A 16,990-nucleotide genomic window follows, 5' to 3' on the forward strand; every position below is an offset into this window, starting at 1 on the left:
AAGAAGAATCATCATACCTTGTGTTGAGTGAACATTTGAATATCTATAAATTCAATGCCCCTATAACATGATCAAATCAAAGTTATTTGCATAAAGTAGTTCAAGATTTTGTTTACCTAATGTCTCTACTTGTCCAAGGTATTTACGTGCCCATCACCAATTTAAATTGAAAAAGCCCAATTTAGATATAACAAGTATATATACATATAGCTGGAGTATTCTAGATAATATAAATAATAATAAGCTATTACTTAATTTATATAATTGTTTATTGTTAAATAATTATATAGTTAAGGTTAAACACATTATAATATTGCTGTAGTATATGAAGCATGAATGGCAGGTCCAGTGTAATATTGATGGATATATCTTTTTTAATGATAAGTATTTTTATAAAAAGTTAGTTTAATTAACTTATTCAAGGAAGTTTACTATGTTTTGAATTTTATAGCTACCTTTGATGACTTAAGAATAATGTCAAGAATAAAACTAGAGTCCAATGATCAATGTATAATGCATACCTTGTTGAAGAAGCAACTTCATTGTTTGCGCACTGCTTTAGACTATATGTCCAAACTAAATATTATTTTGAAAAGTGCTGAAAATTATTAAGGCAATCTATTAATTTTCAGGCAATCTATTAATTTTCATGCAATTAGATCGACCCATAGAAAAAGGGACAATTAGGTATCTTATGGATGATGAATATAAAACAACAGACATAAATATTATTAAATTGTCCAAAAGTGAAACCCTGCACTGAGTAAGTTATCATAAATAATTATTTTAAATATACATTTTTTAAATTATTATGTATTAAGTTTTTACTCAATTGATTTTTTCCAGCATTTATATTAACCAATTGCCCTCAGATGACCGTTAATAAATGATTCTCATATTGCCATCAGATTAGAGAAGGAATTCTCTATATGGTTTAATCATTTTGCTAATACTTCATATAGCAACATATCTAGCAACTTTATAATATCTCTTAGAAAGGGTCCACTACGAAGTGGAATGTCATACAATGGATATATGGTAAATGAATATGAGTTTCAAATAAAGTCACACAATACAAGGAGAGCAACCATGAAAAGTGGAGTGTGTATTAAGGGATCAAATTACAACAATGATGAGAGTGATTACAATGGATAGTTACTTAAAGTTATACGTTTGGAATATCCAAGGCTACAAATTAAGTTGTACTTTTCAAATACAATTGGCTCGATCCAACTCCAAATATAGGTACAAAGATCTATACCAACTATAAACTCATTGATGTAAATCATAAACATTCTTTTAATAGATATGAGACTTTTGTGTTAGGAGTACAAGCAGTAAAACTGACATATACTTTGTATCCTAGCATAAGGAGAGGAAAGGTTAATTGGTGGGCTACTGTAAAAGTCAAAGCACATTCTATAATTCAACTTCTAACAGAGAAAAATATATAACCGGCTGATGAACTATTTCAACTAGATGAAATGGAATGCACTGTCATTGATGAAGAAAATGATGATTCAACATAACAATTAATTGATACAACTCGAAAAATTATTGAAATTGATGATGGTAAAGAAAACGAGGAAGATGAACTTATAATAGCATCAGAAATAGATGATGATGATGATAATGGTAATGATGAATTAGATATAGATAGTGAATAGAAGGTATACCATAACTGATATCTAATTTTATTTTAATTTAAGTAATTAAATATGTATTATTAACTGTAATTTGTTTAATATGAATTTCTACAAGATGAGAGGACAAGGATGTGGGTCTTCATCTAGTTGAGGTTGAGAAGACTAGTAGGGGTCGTGGCCACATGTGTGAATCACAAAATGTCAATTAAGATTTAGTACAATCTACTGCTCTAATTCCTATATCAGAGTAGGGTGAGAGATCCACACAGAACGCAACATCATCTATTGTTGCAGCAGCCACATCATCCACTCCTGCAAAAATGCACACATCTGCTATTACCTTAGCATCTACTGCATTTGCATCTACATCTACATCTACATCTGCCTCTGGACCTCCAAAATATAGACAACACATTACTTGAGTTAATTTAAAGTAAGTAAAACCGTGACAATTATATTTAATTTAAAATATGCATTTATTTTCTCTGCTTATGTAAAAATAATCGTTTTGTTAATTATTATTTTATAGTATGCAACCTTCTGATCTAATTTCTAGGTGAATTACCTTGATTTTCAAGAAAAAGCTAGTAGTCCAAGGATTTTATTAAAAGAATGTGTCAGGGGAGGTTAAAGAATTCCATTAGCAAGACTTTAAGGTAAAAAATTTTTTTAAAAAAAGTAAATATGTTATAAAAATACTAATGTATATGTGAATAATTTTACTATTCATTATTTTTCATTGAATGTGAGTAATTACAAAAATAGTTCTTATGGGAGGAGGTAATAAACTAACTTATGAAGATAGCTTAGAGGAAGAAGGTCATTGAATCCTATTGTAGCCTGATTTGTAGCATAAGGAATGGGAAGGAGAAGATGCTAACATTGTCAAAAGGAGTGATGGATGCATGACAATTCACTTGGAGTGCCGCTAAATATCTAAAAAATTGTAAGAAATTCTCAAATAATAGAAAGAGTGAAATAAGTGGGCGAGGCCCTAACTTATCAAGACATTGTAATGGATTTGTATTTCAGTATAGATATCAATAGCAGATGGTATGCGATATTCTATTTATTTTTAATTTTACTGTGCTTTTGCTAATTCTTTAAATTTTTGCAAATGATTTCAATTTTATCGAGTTTATTGTTAATTTATGTTCAAGTATGTTATTACTAATTAAATTTAATTTACAGCATTGAAGATTAGACAGAGATCCTTTACTCTATGAGTTAACCGAGACTATTCATAAGAAGAAGAGTACATTAGAGTTTATTGATGTATGCTCAAAATCTATTCATATGAGAAGTTAAATAAATTTATAAAAAATAATTTAATTTATATTTTACACTATTATAACACATGATATTTATTTATTGTAAGACCGCTTTCTAATTTAAAAAAAAAAAAGCAAGTATCATAGGTGTAGAATGACAATAGCAGGGCATCTCCCATTGATGATGTCCAGTTATACTTTAAGGCAGTGAGTGGAGAGAAAAAGTAAAGGGTATATGGACTTAGATTGCAAATTTTAGCTTTCTTCCCGAATAAGTTCTCTACAATACGTTCTTCATATTAGCTTGACAAAATGAGAACATCACTAAGAATGACTGATCTCAAATGCAAGCTACAAGAGCATGGAGAGAATGAACAATTTCTAACTTAGAAGCTTCAGGAGCAAGAGCATAATGAACAAGTATTGCATCAGAGGCTAATAGGTCAACACTAACAACATATAGATTACCTCTAAGCTCTCATAGATGAAGGATTTGCTATTGCAGCTCATGAGTCAGAGGCAAGTTAGCGAACCTATAAATCCCACTACTGGTAAAGGAACTTCATCTGCACATCCTCCTAATCAAGTAAATGAAGTTGATTATGATGACAAGGACACTATATATTTGTAGTTTTTTTTTTCAATTAGCTATATATACTAAGAAAATAGCTACTTCAATAAATTTTTTTAGTTTGGAATTGCTCACTTTGATACTTGGATATGCTTTTTAGATATTATTAATACATATGAATTTGATTTGATTTATATTATATATATATTGGATTTGAATTTATTTATGCTATTTATGATATTGATTTTTCACATTTATTATTGAGATTAGTTGTAACAACTGAGTGTATTTATATATTAAACTGTTTGATCACAATATATAACATGTAGTTCTTTTTTTTAAAACAGTAATGGATTAGTAATGAATATTGTTATTCATGCTTATTTAAAAATAATAACAAATTTTTCTGTTATAGTAACATATTTTTATAATAGAAAATTCTGTTACTAAATAAATCTATTACTAAATCTAAATAAAAAAAAATTAAATTTAATAATGAATTTCTGTTACAGATTTTATACGGGTAAGTAAATTCGTTACTAATGCATTAACAATAAAGTTTGTTATGATAGAAAATTTTCATTATTGATCCGTTATAAAATATTTTTAATAATAAAATTATATTATTAATCTGGTATTTTTTTAGCGAGAATATGATTTTATTTTTTTACTTAGACTTTTGGATTCACTATTTTTCTATGTCTGAATTCGGATATAGATAAAATATTTTTATATTTCTTTTTTAGGTATTGAAGGTCATGGATAGGATGTATACAGAAGACGTACATTTTGTCGATTGTGTATGATTCCAGCTTTATTTAGGTAAGTGTACTCTACACCAATTGTTTGGCTATTAAGGATGCTGCAAAAACTCTTTCCTTATAGTATCTTTGGGTTCATGAGGTGGCCTTGTCAATAACTGGTAGTCAACCCTCAAGGCTAGATGAGAGTTAGACAGCATTAGCGTTGCCACGTGCTAACGTTCAATGATGGTTCTTGATTTGAATCTCAAAGGACTTGGCTCTGAAATCCATACGCATGTAATGATTCTAATAGTAAGGACAGCTCAAAATCATACTGTCACACCAAAACTACTTTGACCTCTCATATATATATATTTTTATTTAGAGTTATTATTAATTTTTTTAAATTTAATTTATTTCTATAAATTATAATTATTATAAATAAAAATATTTGATTTTATTATTTAAAATTTAAAATATAAATGTGAATTTTTAACATAAATGTTTGATTTTTTTTATTTAATAGACTTTTTTTTTCAATTAGTATTTTCTATTGCACTAACTTTAAATAATTACTTTTTTTAGCGTCTTCTAAATCCAACATTAAATTTAAAAATAGTTTCTCAACTATCTTATATTTAGAAAATATTTTATAATATACATTATTTAATTTAATCCTTGAGTTTAGAGTATATTTAATTTAAACATTGAACACACAGTTGATAATTAATAATTAATTAATTATTATTATTATTATTGGTAGATGATAATTAATACTTATTATTAATTATAACTAAAATGTTTTAAATATTTAATAAATTATATTTAATTATTAATTATATTATAAGCATTATTCATAGCGGATGGATGTAATTTTTATACATACAAAATCCTATAAAAGTTTCCCTTGTCAGCCAATCTAATGGTATGATTTCCTTCTCCATGATTAACATGTAAAAATTAACAGCAAGAGAGAATTGAATAAAGAAAACTATTTAAACCAAAAGAGACCTTTCATTATGGAAAACAAGCAAGGCAGACAGATTCAGAAAATTTTCAGGTTCAACTAGTAACTAATTTTCTTACACATGAACAAACCAACACCATTTCATTCCCAAATACTGTTTATTCATAGATCTCCTTTATCTCGCAGCATCTACTCTTTGGCCCTTCCACTTTGTTCGCATCACCTGTTGAAGGATTCTGACACTGTGCCTAAGAAGAATTATGCAACACCCACTCCACAAGAGTTGCAATGCCAAATCCTGTTGCAGCTCGCTTCTTCTCGTTCCACACAGGGCCAGCCAAGTCTATGTGCATCCATTGAACCTTCTCATCAACAAACTGCAAAATTACAGAGAGAATATGAGGATTCTGCTGAGCACTTTGAAAGGAAAGCTCTCTGGAAGTGGCGCAATATAAAGATTATCCAAAAAATAATATAATGAAGCTTTTGGATTTATTTAGGAGTTAAGCTAGTTCTCCATCCTGAGTTATGTCAAAATTAAAATATGTCACTCTATTTCTTTTATAACAACAATTTAATCCGTCTTTTTTACTCTGACAAACTGAATGAGAGACATTGTTTTCAACTACTATTAGCAAATGATCTTCAGTTTAATAAAGTCAAATACAGGACCAAATTATTTATCTTTTTTTTTAAAAAAAAAAAAAACAGAAATAATAAGTATTAACTTTCACATAATCAAAAGATGAAAAAGCATTATATCTCAAGGATATTGTAGAGAAACTGATATGGACTTCTCAAAATCCAGAATAGGGATGAGATGAGAAAAGAAACATAGAAGGAGATGAGAAAGAACAGAGATAGGGATGAGCAAAGAAAAGAGAGAGATGAGAATTCAGAGTAGAATGAGTTAAGAGGAGAAGAGAGAGATACTATTGATTCTTAACTTCAATGAATGAATACACAGGTGTTATTCCCTCCCCTTTATTTATACATCAATAACTGTCCAACAAATTCTACTCTTTCCCTCAAATTACAACTAACTCAACTACTTCTCTTCCTCCCATAATACGTGACAGATATTTTAGTAATTTCTTATACAAGTAACCTAAAATTGATGAAAGGACCTTTAACTTGACGGAGTGAAAATACATGGACTTAATTATTGAGTTATAAAAATAGAGTATGTATCAATTAATTTTGACACAAGTCAGAGATGAAAAAAGTAATTTATCTTTCATTTAATTTACAATGATTACAATGGAACAGGCATCTGGATACTAAAAGCTATTGATAAAATGAGCTAGGTGTAACTCTAACCGAAAGATCACCTTGTGAGGGAAGGAATGTTCAAGTCACATATAAAGCAATTTGCCAAATATTCTGCCGATATGAGACTTAACACCCCCCCCCCCTCTTTTAAACCAGTTGCAGCCACGTTCGCGGTTGCAATCGCAAGTAACTGAAACAGGCTTATAATGGCTGCACACAACGGTCTAAAAATTTATTAAATTTTTAGAGGAAATAAGCTTGAAAATGCATTAATTTATGACAGATCAAACTTATATGAAAAATATACAGAGAAAATTGAAATTTGAAAGAGAAAGGAAATGGAAAACTTAAAAAATATTGCCTTTAAAGCTGCTGAAAAGTGTGCAAACTGATAAAAATGAAAATAGGAGCAGAAAATGAAAGATATAAAAGAACTTCAATTATTGGTAACAGCCGTTACCGTTATTTCACAGTCCGTAACGGCCGGCCGTTAGGCCTGCAATTCAGGAGGGCCGTTGTATAACGGGATAATGGGTAACATCCCTCACAGCCTGCAATTCAGGAGGGCCGTTGTATAACAGGATAATGGGTAACATCCCTCACAACCCATTACATAACGGCCGTTGACGGCCGTTTTTTAAAACCATGGTTGTGCATGACTTCCAAGTTCCCCACACTTAATCCCACACACCATTTCCCCCAAACCTAGATGGAAAAATGAGGAACCCCTCTAAAGCAGTGTATACCATAGTTGTCAAATTGAGATTCAAATCAAGAATCAGAACTTTCATTTCATGAATCGAGAATCAAATTATAAAATTTGATAAAAATTCTCATATGTATACAAACATAGTAATATATTATGATAAATATGTAATTATTATTTAGCTAAATAGAAATATATTTAATAATAAAAAACAATTATTATAGTTATGCATGTTCTGGAACTTTCAATTAAATTTGATCAAATAATCAAATAAAAAACACATGGTTGGTTAAATTAAAATAGTTCTAATATATTAATATATAATGTCATAATCAACAACTAAAATTAGAAAAGTAAATTAACCAAAAAAAAAAAGAAAAGAAAGAAGAGGGAAAGGGAAAAGAATGGCAATAGAGGAAGAAAATAACCAAGGGAAGATTTTATATGCACATCTCGTTTTAAAAATAAAGTAAAATTTTAAATTTTGAAACTATAGGGTCTATAACAATCCTCAGGAAAAAGAAGTAACTGAATTTTACCATCAACTATTCCTATTTGGTCACGATTCAAATACATTTGCAATTTACCCCATAGATTTGAATCATTAGGAAAGAGAATTGAATCACACCCTACAATTCTAGCAACAGTGACATGCAGTACCTAGTAATGCACTATGACAACATTTAAGTACCAACATCTGACAGCTTCAAATTATGGTTCGACAATCCAAAATAATGGGAAATTTGAAAGATACAGATTAGCTCAATAGTTAAAACACATATCCATCACAAGAAAGATAATACAAGTCCTTGTAGCATAAGTAATCAGCCTATGAAGATGATGTATGAAAAGCTTGGCTACTAGTACACAAGGTATATTTATATGCTCAAGAGTACCTGTTTCAAAAATAGAGCAGCAGTAATAGCACCACCTTGACGACCACCAGTGTTGACCATATCAGCCACTCCTGACTTCATGGACTCCCAGTAACTTTCCTCCAATGGCATCCTCCAAAGTTTCTCTCCACTGACCTCTGCTGCTGTAAAAACCTCCTTGGCCAAGTCATCACTAGGTGTGAAGACACCTAAGAAATAGCTTCCTCTTGATTAATAATGCAAATTATATAAATAAATCAAATTCTAATACGAATTTATAAGTTCTATAAATACTACTAGGGTAGATAGTGCTCATTTATAACCAAAAACGAAACTGAACAATCCCAGTTCGGTTTCTCAATTTAAAAGGTTTAGTTCGTATAGTGTTTTCAGTTTCATTTGGAGAAGAAAAGACGCATAATACTGGAACTGACAAAAATTTTAATAGTTATGCAACTAGCTTGTAGCTAAAAAAATGCTGTTTCAGAATCTGCCCAAAACGAAAAATTTTTAAACTCTTGCAATTTGTTGGGTGTTGATTTTTTTTTCTTTTTCTTTTCTTTTTCTTCTTTTTGGGGGGAAGAATCTGTGGGATTGAAATGGGTTGGTATTTACTAATCAAACTGATGGTCAGTTTCCAGCCGTTGAACAGAAAATCAAAGCTAATTATTTGTCTTCGTTTCCTCCCTAAGATCAGTTCAGTTCATTTCATATTTCTGGAATTTCAGTTATTCAGTTTTTAACTAAACCATACCAGACTGAATGATGCTCAGCCCTAAATACAATAAAGGTTATGGTTTATGATGGCCACGAGACACTTGCTGAAACATGATATTTATATGTTTTAAAAACTGTCTAGAATGTTTTAAAAAATTACTGTTCCAGAAACTGTATGGCCTAAATGTGAGGCCACACTTCTTCACCATTGAAGAATGTAGGAAGAATGTTGTCAAGGGTCTAAGCACAACTTTTCCTTCCTTTTCTGATGTGGGATTTTCTTTCTGCCTTGGATTTGAAAATGTTACACAGACCTTAGCTATGGACCTCTTAATATTTTTAAGATATTAGCCATGGTTATTGTTCCATGCACTTCCAATCAGAAGGATAAAAGGACAAAAAGAAGCAGAAATTCTCAAAGCTTGAACCCAATTAGAATCAACCAACGCATGATCATGAAATATTTGCCTACCTGCAATTGAAGGCCCAAGAGCAACTACGCAGGCACCAGTTAATGTTGCCAGGTCAACTATCTGCAAAATGACGGTTTTACACAAATTTTAAATTCATAGCAAACAACCATACAAGGCAGAAACACTTCAATAAACAGGACAATTACTTTACAATCAGTGAACAACATGAAAATCCTCATCATGTTAATATCAACATATGATAATATTATAGACTATGGAACACCACTATTATTTTCGGTTACCAATCAAATATCAAGCATAAATTTGAACATGTAAAGCTTTTTTTTTTTTTTAAAAAATCAACTTTATCTCCTACATATCATTCCAAGATATCACAAGTTGATTCCAGTATCAACAATAACTAAAAACAGCAAAAAGAAACCAGCAAACAATCTTGCAAATAGCGTGGATATATGGCATTTTGACAGTACCTTCTCTACGCCCTGGTTACAAGCATAAACTAAGGCATCGGCAAGTGTAAGCCTGCCTTCAGCATCAGTATTATTGACCTGCAATGGGTACATCCAACAACATATTATTACTATCATATTACTATGTTCTGATAATGAAGAAACTCAAGAGTTACAGCTGCATAATTATACAGATGAGAAACCAGTTCTACATATTATTCCACATAAATTTTAAAATTTCTAGTGTTAAATATACAAGATATAAAAGAGGATGGAACTTAACTTTCTTGTGGCATATTGAAAATCAAGTAAAATTGCTAGAATCCCATAAACAACAAAAGGAATTACCCAACCTAATAGAATCAACCAGAAGAGGATGAGAACATCAGGACAGGAACATTTTCCACACTCAACAGATAAGACAAATTTGTCAAGCTAACAAAAAAGTGGTGCACAAATGTTTCCATTGATGCAAGGGAAAAAAGGCCCAAGATTAAACAGGGGATAGCTACTTTATGAAAGTAGGAGTCACCTAAATCTAAACCTAAACCTTTCAAAACAAGGACAATTGCTAGCTCCAATCAATGAATAAGATATGACACATTAAAATGAAACTTTAGAGAAAATACTGCAAGTCTGGGAACTAAAGAATTAAAGAAACAAGTTACCATCTGAGAGGAAATTAAAAAAGGAGCTTAAATGACAAATTCTGAGACTCATAAATGAATGATTACCTCCAGACAAAATCCAACAGTTCAACCAAATAAATAAAGCTTCCCACCAATTGATTTTAAATCCTTCGAATTTTTTTTTTCTTTTTACTTGGGCAGAACAGAGAAGATATACCTCAATGGTCTTTCCATTTGAGGCTGTGACGATGTCTCCTGGCCTCATACCTGTTCCACTAATCATATTCTCACAAGCTGCAACAATGAAATGAGCCTGAAAATACAAATTTCCAAAGATCATTGTTATTATTAGTAGTAGACTAGTAGTAGCAGTAGTAGCAGCAGTAATAGAGCAGAATGTATGTATGTGTACACCTGTGTGTAGTCAAAGCAACCTACTTGGTACAGACCACAGCCTACCTTTTAAATTTCATAAAATAGTTATAATATCTAAGGATAAATAAGAATAAAAATTAGTTATCTCCTCTATAGGCCCTCTTCATTTTATTTTACTCTCATCCACAAAGATAAATCGGGCTGACTGCTTATTAAACTCTAACTCTATACCTCCACTTGATGTAATTGTGAAAAGGTGGAAACTAAGAACACGGAAGGGGAGTAAAAAATACCCTCAAATAGATTACCAAGAAAATTCCTTATGACAATGACTAACAATAGGAAGAAGGAGCACAGATGAGTTACCTCCACTCCAGGAGGTTTGATCTCACCAATGGCTTTTGCTGCTCCTAAAACTGCTGCAGAACCTCCCATATCAAATTTCATGAGCTCAATTGAACATCCAGGTCCTGTCTTGATGTTGTAGCCACCACTGAAAACATATAAGAAAAACAATTAAGGATCTCGGAAGACAAAAAACAGAAACAAATTGAAGCATCAAACAAGAGACGTACTACTTCCAGTACACTTGAGAAAGCAATTGGAGATTTGGAATCGGCAAGCATTATATCAAAACACATCCATTACACAGCAAAATAGAATGCAAATGGTCAGAAGACTCAGAACAGAAGCACCCTCGCTGCCATAACTCCATAATCGACACTAAACTACAGGCTACACTGAAATCTGGGGGAACCTAATCTCCAGTTTACTTTTGTAAAAAATGTGACAGGCAGGTGGAAAAAATATTATTACCTGTCAAAAGTCAATCCTTTTCCGACTAAGGCCAACTTGGCTTTAACAGGCCCACTTGGAGGCTTATAACACAAATGGATGAAATGAGGTGGATTTGCAGAAGCTGCAGCAACACCCAGATAAGACCCCATTTTTAATTCTTTGCATTGCTCTGCATTCAAGATGGTAGCAGAAATAACATCGCTATGTGCGGAAGCAATCTTCGAAGCTTCTTCCGCCAATACCGCTGAAACATAAAAGCGCAATACACAATTATTCAATAAAATTTGCATGCAACTTACATTAATCATTACATCAGACCACATATAAAATACAAAAGTGTCAACCAATTGTTATTTGTTATACAAATAGATAGTACACATATAGATAATGTTCACCAGTACACATGACTTGAATTTGATACTCAAAGTTATGGCAGCGTGTTGCACATGCAACATTAAAAAGAAATGGATAAATAAACAAATCATTGATATTATGTGAAGTTACACAGTTATGCTTGTCTCTCCACTTGTCTCCATTTTCAAAAATGAATTAAAATTTCCTCTTTTAAAAGATAAATAATTTAGCATTCCTTTACATTTTACTCTCTCACCTAGCATTTCAAGCCCTCACTTTGTAGGTTAAATAATGTTTTATTTCCTTGCCTTCTAATTCTTACACAATGTCTGAGAAGAAGTTTTTAGGAGGTAAGATAAGGTTTTTTTAAAGTAACCTTCATGCTTAGGAGGAAGTTTCTTGAAAGGTCAGGTTTTTAGAGGTTTCAAAATCTCCAAAAATCTCATTTTTTCAACACACCAAATTGGAGTATTAGGTAGTTTTAATACTCTATATTTCATTACCTTACTTTACTGTACTTTTAAAAACCTCCATTCACCCCATCCAAACACATTGTTAAGGGTAAAAGGTTCTTTTATTTAAAAGACTAAGCCGCTAAAATGTTGTTCAAAACAACATACTAGGATTAAAGCATATATAATATTTTAATGGAAAGACCAAAGTTTAGTGAAACTGAAAAAATTTTAGATACTCCTTTACATTTTAGTTTCATCTTTTAAGAAAAATAGCAATTTTAGTCCCTCAATTTTTGGTGCAAATTATATTTTATTTCCTTGCCTTCTAACTTTGGGGATTAAACAGTTGTTTTATTTAAAAACTGAAGCACTAAAATGTTGTTCCTACTAGGGATTAAAGTATATGATATATTAAAAGAAAGACTAGAGTTTAGTGAATCTCCAAAGCTAAAGTTAAATTATATCATTTTTTGCATGGAGTTGCATATAAATTTCACCAAATTTAAAGGGCTTTTCTAGTTTGTCCAATGGAACAGAGATTCAGCTGATACGAACCAGGGGTAAGTACATTCGCTGGTGAATTCACAAGCTCTCTTCCAAAAATTACAGCAGAAGAAACATCTCCAGCATATTTGAGCTTCTTCTCTATTTCAGGTCCGATTCCAAGACCCAGAATATCCAGAGATTTAAGCACAGGCTTCTTTGACTCTGACTTATACCTGTTATCTTCATATATCCCAAGCACAGTTCCTACAAAATGTAAACCATTCCATATAAATTAGCTGTAGCTGCTAAATGAATCATTCATCATTTAACAATTATTATGCTATTAAATCATCCAATGAGTACCAGTTGCTATTGCTGAGGCAGTATTAAGCTTTGATTCGTTTGGGATACTTTCTGATGAGGCAAGTGCTATAGCAACATTACTGGCTTGAGCGGACTTTGCTATAGCAGCAATTGCCTCACCCAGAATGCGAAAAGCTAAGGTGGTTGACGCAGACTGTCCAAGCCCAATTAAGCCAACCCTTTTAGAACCAAGACCTGGAAGTCTAAGAACAATGGATTGACTAGCTTTTCCAGTGAAATCCTCCTCGGAAGAGGCTTCACTTAAGAGACCACCCAAGTGAGAATCTAGCTTCTTGAGAAATGAATTCTGAAACTTTGTGCTTTCATCCTTAGCCATATCTTTCTCAGTGACGCCAACTGTAAGTATATCTCCTTTCCATTCTACCACATCAACATCTTTTGCAGCAAAAGAGATCTTTGGAACATTATGACAACCACATAAAACCCATTTAGTATTCAAAACAAAAGTAAATTAATAACAAAAGTTAAACTCAAGTATTTACAGATTTCACCTCTAACAGTCAATCAAAGCAGAATTTAAGATGGAAAAGTACCGCATTATACACACTTATTGATCACGATATATATCATAAATGTAAAATCAAAACCCAGAAAAAATGAAGTTAAAGAAACCATATTCGCCAACCGGAAAAGAAAAAACAGATGATCAAGAATTTAGCCTATAACAGCCAATCAAATCAGATCGGAGCTAGAACTTGATGCATTTACAGATAAAATTAACAACAACAACTTCAAAATATGCCGATTACAAGGCAATAAAACATCAATCTATACGACATAGATGCAGACTTATACAACCGAATCTACTATTGACTTCCTTAATTTTTTTGAAAACGAAATGAACCCATTATCCAAAAATCAAACAATCTAAATCCTAACCGCAAAACACCAAAATAAAATGAAAGTGGGTTCCTTTCATATTGGTAGAAGAAGGAGACCTTGGGAACATCGATGTTGGCAGGCTGAGTAAGGCCGAGAGTGGCACGTGATAAAGAGCGAGCCATGAGCTTCCTTGCTCCTCCTCCTCCTCTAGGATAACAAAGGGGGGCAACTGCAAAAGAGAATCTAAGAACTGGGGCTGAACTGAACTTTGTGAAAAACAAGGAAGAAGAAGAAGAAGAAGAAGGAGAAGAAGAAGAAAGAAGAAAGGAAGAGGCGAAAGAGACTACTATGGCGGCCATTTTTAGGTGTGGGAGTGTCTATCTATTTATAATGAACCATCAAAGATAAGAATCGTTGAGAGTGATGATTTGTGCATTTGACATCACTCCCCTGCATAGCGTATAGGGGTGTGTGTGTGATGTGTTACTGCGATGCCTTGATGGGTAATTTTGTCTTTTCACTTTATTTTCCTTTTTGTCCTTTTACCCTTTTTGAACTGTTTGGGAGATATTTTATAAGGGTTAATATGAAAAGTGGCCCACAGTCTAAAAGTTAAAACATATTATATTAATGCCCAATTATTAAAAATAAAAAACTAATATTTTAGCTCTTTTTAATTATGGACAACTTTTTTATTTTTATAAATTTTTGTCTAAATTTAAAGTTTTATATTAATTAAAATATATAATTAAAAAGGAAAATTTTGACGTAACAATTCATAGAGTATCAATAATATCAATATTATAATATAAATATGCATAATTTTAATATTTACAGATATAATTTGATAATAAATATATCTGAATAAATTTAAGAGATTTCATATTATATTTTTTAAAGATTATTATAATTTAAATTAGTCAAAATAGATATTCTATTCTTGATATGATAAAAATTTAGTGTTAATTTACTTAACATGATAAATATAAAATTTTCCATATTACTCTTATGTATATTTTTTATGTAATTTATAAAGATTATTTGTGAAAATAGTTAAAACTTTAACTTTTAAAGTAAGAAATTTATATAAGAATATTTAAATAAAAAAAAAACTTTAAAAGTTTAACTTTTAAAGTATGATAGTGAATATAAGGAGAAGTAAAAAAGAAAAGGTGATTGGATGGTGGGAGGAAATTAAGAGTAATGAGATGATAAATGGAGTTAGAAAGAGGTCTCATATCTCTCTACACATCATTTATTTCTTTTTCATTGTCTCTCTCTTCACCATCACAATAAAATAATTATTATTATTATTTGCCTCTCTTCACCATCACAATAAAATAATTATTATTATTATTTGCCTCCCACTAATACTCGGATGGCCTAGCGTTTTATTTTATGGCCTTTTAGTGGTCCAACGCTCGGATGGCGTAGAGATTTACCTTATAGCCTTTGTTTAGTGGGTCCAATGCTTGGATAGCCTAGTGATTTGCTTTATGGCCTTTTAATGGGATTAATGAATTGTCTTATAGCCTTTTAGTGTGTAACGGTGAGCTACCTGTTTGCGAATTTGTGGCTTCCGTTCCACATCGGGTGATGATAGAAAATTGAAATTGTATATAATAGTTAGCACGAAACTACTAAATAATTTGGGTTAACCATTTTGGGCCAAGTGGAAAGTAGGTCCAAAAGTTATTTGGGCCGGACTATTTTAATTGGTATCAGAGCCACCCTGGGTCAGACAAACTGTGCAGAGCTAGTGGGCCTGTGAGGAAAGGGCTACCCGTGAGAGACGAGGTAGAGCCGCCCGAGATACTAGCAAACCACAATACCCAAGGGTTCGGTCCTAGTTAGCAATTGTATTCGATTCAGTTGCGACGAGGACGTCGCAAATTTAGCGGGAACGAGTGTAACGGTCAGCTGCCTGCTTGCGGATTTGCGGCTTCCGTCCCATATTGGGTGATGATAGAAAATTAGAATTGTATATAATGGCTAGCACGAAACTACTAAATAATTTGGGTTAACCATTTTGGGCCAAGTGGAGAGTGGGTCCAAAAGTTATTTGGGCCAGTTTGGCCCGGGCTGTTTCATAATGGGTCCAATACCCGGATGGTCTGGCGATTTGCTTTATGGCCTTTGTTTAGTGGGTCAAACTTGAATGGTCTGCGACTTACCTTATGGCCTTTTTTTGCTATTTCGACTTTTTGAAGAAAGCAACACCATCTCTCAGATTGTTGGGATCTGCTTTGTTGACCAGAGTGGAAGAAATAATAGTGTCCTTATGGGTAGCAATCTTAGCAGTAACTTATGAATTACCGATCATTTCGAGAGAAAAAAGAGAGATTTCTTTTTATGAAAAAAAAAGGAGATAAGAGACTGGATTTAATCTAAATGAACAAATACAATTCAATGACAACAAATGATGCGAGTAAAAACAGAGTTGTGCTGTCATTGGCTAAACCTACAAGAAAGAGAACGTGAGGTGGTGGGTGCCCACGATAGCCACTCGATATTCAAGTTAGTAAACCAGAGAATAGAATAGATGAGTGTAATATAATACTCTGAACTTAAGAGTAGTTGTGTAGGAATTGCATACTTTTATCTATGTAATCGTTGGATTTTATATTGTAAGAGGACATAGTTAAATGTAGTATTTCCTGATAATCCGACGATTATAAGACCGACTATTTGATAAGGAATCTCACTGGTTTATCTAGTCGGCGATCCCATAATTACAAGCGCAATGGAAATCTACTGGATTGTGTCTGGTAACAGTAATTTCAATTTCATGTGAAGACTCAACTTCTTAAGGGGAAGGCGAGTATTGATGAAAAATCGAGTATAACAGTGTCCGATTCTTTTTTTTCTTGAGCATGACCGCACATCCGTTTATCAGACTCTTACTATATGACTCTGAATTATTAAAATCTATACATTATTTAGCTTTTATTTATTTGGAGAAAATAATTTATATTTTAAAAATATTTTTATAAAAATATTTTTAATAAAATAATTTATTTTTATTATTTAATTTTA

At 31.9% G+C, this 16,990-nt stretch overlaps 1 protein-coding gene across 1 annotated transcript; it reads right to left on the reverse strand.

The window, feature by feature from the left end:
• Positions 1-5,225: 5,225 nt before the first annotated feature.
• Positions 5,226-14,394, reverse strand: LOC110617336 (leucine aminopeptidase 1). Its single transcript, XM_021760063.2, has 10 exons — positions 14,071-14,394; positions 13,112-13,526; positions 12,818-13,012; positions 11,472-11,697; positions 11,022-11,148; positions 10,498-10,593; positions 9,673-9,750; positions 9,241-9,301; positions 8,073-8,260; positions 5,226-5,575 (listed from the first exon to the last, which is right to left on the reverse strand). Exons 1-10 carry the CDS (start codon positions 14,311-14,313, stop codon positions 5,447-5,449), a joined length of 1,758 nt encoding a protein of 585 aa, XP_021615755.1. The 5' UTR covers positions 14,314-14,394; the 3' UTR covers positions 5,226-5,446.
• Positions 14,395-16,990: the final 2,596 nt, after the last annotated feature.

This window comes from Manihot esculenta, chromosome 6 (assembly GCF_001659605.2).
Source record: "Manihot esculenta cultivar AM560-2 chromosome 6, M.esculenta_v8, whole genome shotgun sequence".
In the NCBI taxonomy this organism is placed as follows: Eukaryota; Viridiplantae; Streptophyta; class Magnoliopsida; order Malpighiales; family Euphorbiaceae; genus Manihot; species Manihot esculenta.

Excerpts from the sequence above, each read along its gene's own strand:
- LOC110617336 (XM_021760063.2), bottom strand. The coding sequence starts at position 14,313 with ATGGCCGCCATAGTAGTCTCTTTCGCCTCTTCCTTTCTTCTTTCTTCT. Across the intron at positions 11,698-12,817 it reads AGCGAATGTACTTACCCCTG|CGGTATTGGCGGAAGAAGCT; the intron begins GTTCGTATCAGC and ends TTTATGTTTCAG. Across the intron at positions 9,751-10,497 it reads CAAATGGAAAGACCATTGAG|GTCAATAATACTGATGCTGA; the intron begins GTATATCTTCTC and ends TACCCATTGCAG.